Genomic DNA, 5,232 nt, shown 5'->3' with positions numbered 1-5,232 from the left:
TTGCATGGGGAGATGATGAAGAATGAGGATGAATACACACCACAGAGCACAATGAGGAGTGTGTCATCTCAACACAGACACAGAGGATACACCTCTAACCCAGAGCTCGTGTAGGCCTGTAATCTCCTGCATGTTGTGTGTGTGTGTGTGTGTGTGTGTGTGCATGTGTGTTTTTGCCCCCCCAACCTAATAAGACATTGCTTCCTAGTGCAAACAGCTGCACATGGGCGGAAATTTATGTAAATATTTTTGAAAGGGACACTGGCTCAGAAATTCATTTGCGCCGGCTCAGACGTAAAGCTCACCCCTCTGATTATTTTCAATTTATTTGCAAATCAAGACCCAAAGAGGGAACCTAAAGGGGCTTGTGGGTGTTTATAACAAGGGGGCATGAGCAGCTCTACATATGGGCCGACTAGATTATTATTATTTTGGTCCTAAGATGTTATTCCAATGCCTCGACATTTCTTCCCTGGGTCCCCTTGATATTGTGGTCAACGCTGCTAATATCGCAGAGGGACGGGGGGAGAGAAAAAAAGGGGGGAGCAGATGTCCCAGATCCTGCGCGGCTTCCCCCCCGGGGACCACCAACCCTATTAGAACAAATGTGTTCTGCTATTGTAAATAGGCACGTTTGCCTCAGCCCGTCCTATTACAGCCGACGCGTGATCAATAGGCTGATAACACAGAAACATCAATGTAAAGCGACAGAACAATGAGGGATATCATCGAACATCTATCTTAATATAGCCCTGCTACAAGGGACCCTGACAAAGTGGGGAGAGAGAGGGAGAAGAAGAAGAGGGGGGGTGATGGGAGTAAAGAAAAAAAGAGCTCATGAAAATGCCTCCCCACGAATCCCCATCTCCGATCCAATATGCACAAACACACACACTCCCAGCTGCCGGGGCTATTATTTTCCTATTTCAATTTGACACCCAGGCCTTTTCATGCTAATTCTATTATTCTTGGAAGTTTATGTGATTTCATATCACTAGAAATCGGTAATGTATTATAACCCCCTTTGAGCTAAAATAAACTGAATCCCCCCCCCACCCCCCTTTTGCAGTAGCCACCGGGAAAATAATTACTTTCATATCAAAACTCTGCAGGAGTTGAGCGGGTCCTTTTTCTCGCCCCCGGGCTCGTAACCTCATTTCAGTTGGGGGGCTTATAGATGAATAAATTTGTTAAGGCAATATACAAAGTACAACATGAGATTTTCTTGAGAAAAGCCCCTTTTTCCTTACTGTATATCTGTGTATGGTAACTGCAGCTATTTAGGGTCTCACACGGGTTTTCGAGGTGCTTGTATACAATAGATTTATTTAAGAAAAAAACGTACATATATAAATAGTGTAATACCTTTTCTTTTCTTTTCTTTTTTTACAGCTCTTGAGGATTTTCGTTGGTCTCAGGGTCTTGTGATTTGTTTTATTTTTTTGACAAGTTCATCACACATTAAAGGATATCTAGAGACTCCTGACTCTCTCTCTCTCTCACACACACACACACACACACACACTTGCAAAGAGAGAGGGTAGATGGATGGAGAGAGAGAGTGATCACACCATTATCAAAATATCAGCAGAGTGTGTGTGTGTGTGTGTGTGAGAGAGGGGGGGGGGGGTGTAGATGTGGTTTCTGGTGAAGCTTTGGCCTAATGAATGGTGTCGTTTAGAGGTTATATCAATATGTTTCTGCATTATTATTATTATTATTATTATTATTATTTTGTTTTGTCTTTACCCCCAGAGATTTTATTCCATGTCGACATCTTCCTTTGAGTCTGTCTTTGTTTCGCTGTCGCCGGGGACAGACTGGGCCTGGTCCTCGGTCTCTAAATGCACTTGTCTGTCCGCGGCGGCTGCAGGCTCGGTCCCGGGCCGCGGACGGGGTTCGTGGGGGCCCAAAGTCGAATCGCCGCAAAGCACCAAGGCGTGCGCGCCGGCTTGGCCCGCGGAAAAGGCGGCCCCGGGCGGGCTGGTGTGCGGTGACCCCGCGCCGTCCCCTGACCCCGCGGCGTGTCCCCGCTTTGGCGGGACGGCGTCCGCGGCGGGGTCCGGCGAGCTGCTCCTACATCCCGCAGAGACGCCGCAGCGGCCGCCGCCGGGCTGGCTCCTCTCCGCCGGCGTGTCACAGTTCACTGCTGACGACGACGACGACGACGACGATGATGATGACGACGACGATGACGGTGACGATGTCGTCTTCAGAGCAGTCTGAGGAACAATGAATCCGAGCGGCTGCGTGATGGGGTAGAGCAGGAAGTGTCCCTTCCCCATCAAGGGCCGCGAGGAGGGTAAGGCCGCGGGGCTGCGTCTCGGTCGGGCGTCCGACAGGAGGCTCTCGACGCTGAAGGGGTTGAGTTTCTGCAGCCCGGAGCCCCTGGTGCTGCTGGAGCACAGTGTCCGCTGGCTGGCGTCGGGCGAGTCCAGGTCGGAGCCGCCCGCGTCCCGAGGGTCCCGAGGGTCCCGAGGGTCCAGCAGTCTTTGGTTGTGGTTGTGGTTGTGGAGCGGGTGAGGGTGAGGGGGAGGCGACGTCTGCTCGCAGCTCGACTGCGTCTGGCTCGCCGGCCCCACCGGGTCGTAAGGCGGGCCCGTGGCGTGGTCACTGTCGGTCACGTGCGACACCCCGCTGTCGCTGTCCGACCCCGGCGTGTGAAATAAATCCCCGGACGCGAGCTTGTTCTGGGCCTTGAGCAGCCGGCGCTCCTGCTTCCGCTTCTTCTTCTCCATCCGGTCCAGCTCCCTGCGGGCGATCTCCTCCGGGTCCATGGGCTCCCCGCTGCAGGTGGTCGGGTGGGCGTTGTGCGCGGGTCGACCCGGACCTTTCTTCGTGTTCTCTTTCTTCCTCCACTTGGCTCTGCGGTTCTGGAACCATACCTGCCACAGAGGGAGAGAGAGGGGGGACATACGTGATGCGCAGCTCCTGTCACTGTGTGTGTGTACAAGAGGAGGGGGCGGGAATTAATTAGAGCAGAATTTGTCGGTGTCTTTAACAGTATGGTAATTAAACAAGTTGTGAGGTTTCATTTTTCATTGTGTTGCACGCAGGCCTTTAATTAGGCCTCTCATTAAACACCAATCTGTGCACCGGGAAGTTGGGATGAAGACGAGTGAAGCTTTGGTTTGACATCAACTGAACCGTGGGTCAGTTTTACTTCATAAGTCTCCATAATAATAATAATACTATCACCCCCCCCCCCCCCCAAACCAACCTCTGATAATTAGACTAAAACTTTATAAGCTTCTACAGAAATATTCTTATAATGAAAAATAAAATAATTCGATATATTCAGTCATGCAACTGAACTAGTTTGTAGATTATGCTCTGAATATTTCCGTCCTTTGTTTGTCCAGGATTTGTCTATAAAAGTGAGAAATATGAAGTATTTTTTGGACCAAATTATTCTGCTTAAAAAAATTTAAATAAATAGTGCAATCAAAATTGATTTATTTGACTAGCGTAAGCATAATACAACATTAAAGGTCAGACAATACATACACACACACGTGCATGCTTTAAAATATTTAATGATTATTATACATTATCACCCTGAATTGGCTTATAGGCAATTTGAAGATTTCTATATATTTATATTTTTTTTACACAAAAATGTAAGCCATGTCACCAACAGAGAACAAATAAAGACACACACACCCACTATGTATATATATATATATATATATATATATATATATATATATATATATATATATATATATATATATATATATATATATATATATATATATATATATATAATAACATGTAACCTTTTAGTGTAAAGGAACAAAAATGTATCTATATTTACCTGAACCCTCGACTCTATCAGGTCCAGCCGCAGAGCCAGAGCCTCCCGCATGAACACGTCCGGGTAGTGGCTCTCGTTAAAAGCCTTCTCTAATTCCTCCAGCTGCCAGCCCGTGAAATTTGTGCGGGTCCTCCGCCTCTTGCAACCGGGGCTATCTTTGTCTGGGTCCACCGAGTCTGTGTGTGTGTGTGTGTGTGTGTTTGTGTGTGTGCACCAGCGAGAACGAGGAACACATGTAAACAAAAAAAAAGGATGGGTTAATTATTTTTAACAGCAATTTAACAGCATTTTAAAACAATGTTGGTTCCTTGTGTGCACTGACGAATTTTTGCAAACTTTAGAGCTGAAGAAGGAGATTGCATTTGGATATTTTTTTTGCAAACCTGTCACCTTTTTTTTTTAATATATCATGAATTAAGAAGATGTTAACACAAGCATGTCCTTGCTCTGGTATTTACTACACTGACGGGAGCTGAGCTCCAGCTTTCTGTGATCGAAATGAAGTATAGGAGGCGAAGAATGCTCCTCTGCTCGCCTGTGTGTGTGTGTGTGTGTGTGTGTGTGTGTCTGGGAGAGATGTTTGGCTCGCCCTTTACAAACAACACCAACCACCAAGACGATAAGTTGCGTCGCACGATGCTCGCTTTGTGTCCCCGCTTGTTTGCGTCTTTGTGCAAAACCGTGCAGCCGCACATTGTGTCGCAGCCGCGCGCGTGTGAAGTGCGTCTCACCTGTCAGTTTGTACTGGTTATCTCCATTCATCCCGCAGCCCGAAGACAAGAGGGGGTTGGAATTGCCCACGGACGCCGCGCAGGAGCCATTTAGTAATCCGTCTATTGAGAAGGGAACCGCGGACGCCGACTGGAGTTGATGCCCGGCTAATTCGTAAACGTGATGGTGGCTCAGGTGGTACGGGAAGCCCACCATCCCGCCGAGAGAGCCCCCGAACTGGGCGTGAGGCGGATCCAGTATCCTGCTGTCCATCATCCCGCTGCAGGCGGAGGGGGAAACGACGTCTGGAGGCCGGCGATGGGGATTTTAAAAAGCATGCAGCGAGCGTGGCCAGCGAGCAGGGGACATGATGTGGAGGGGAGGGATGAGCTGTACTTTATCCACGCGAACCTCCCCAATAATTAGCCCTGGCTCCGGGAGCGCGGGGCCCAATGAGAGGCCGTAATGGGCTCTGACGTCAGAGGCGCGCGCTCTGCAGACGCTCCCCGTATCGATTGCTAATTAAAGCTGACATCCACCTCAATAAACAATATCAGAGCTGTCACAACAAGACAGGAGGGCTTTGATAAGAACTACATGGTAACTACACGGGGGACCCACCGGGAGGAAGGGCTCACTGAGTCCCGGGGAAGGGGAGGCTACAGGCGGATAGGTTATGGCCAGTGTCTGCCGGACTTTTTTGT

At 48.8% G+C, this 5,232-nt stretch overlaps 1 protein-coding gene across 1 annotated transcript; it reads right to left on the bottom strand.

Moving 5' to 3' along the window:
• Positions 1 to 1,414: 1,414 nt before the first annotated feature.
• On the bottom strand, positions 1,415 to 5,232 carry uncx (UNC homeobox). The gene is made up of 3 exons (XM_035615710.2): positions 4,549 to 5,232; positions 3,818 to 3,993; positions 1,415 to 2,885 (listed from the first exon to the last, which is right to left on the bottom strand). The coding sequence occupies exons 1-3, from the start codon at positions 4,802 to 4,804 to the stop codon at positions 1,761 to 1,763; spliced, it is 1,557 nt and encodes a 518-aa protein (XP_035471603.2). The 5' UTR covers positions 4,805 to 5,232; the 3' UTR covers positions 1,415 to 1,760.

This window comes from Scophthalmus maximus, chromosome 17, assembly GCF_022379125.1.
Source record: "Scophthalmus maximus strain ysfricsl-2021 chromosome 17, ASM2237912v1, whole genome shotgun sequence".
Lineage (NCBI taxonomy): Eukaryota > Metazoa > Chordata > Actinopteri > Pleuronectiformes > Scophthalmidae > Scophthalmus > Scophthalmus maximus.
The sequence above is the reverse complement of the archived record's forward strand: the minus strand, read 5'-3'. Positions and strand labels throughout refer to the sequence as shown.

What these genes read in the sequence shown, in the direction of transcription:
- uncx (XM_035615710.2), bottom strand. Translation starts at nt 4,804, where the DNA reads ATGATGGACAGCAGGATACTGGATCCGCCTCACGCCCAGTTCGGGGGC. An exon ending in TAACCAGTACAAACTGACAG is followed by an intron (nt 3,994 to 4,548) that starts GTGAGACGCACT and finishes ACACACACACAG; the next exon opens with ACTCGGTGGACCCAGACAAA. An exon ending in TGATAGAGTCGAGGGTTCAG is followed by an intron (nt 2,886 to 3,817) that starts GTAAATATAGAT and finishes CCTCTGTGGCAG; the next exon opens with GTATGGTTCCAGAACCGCAG.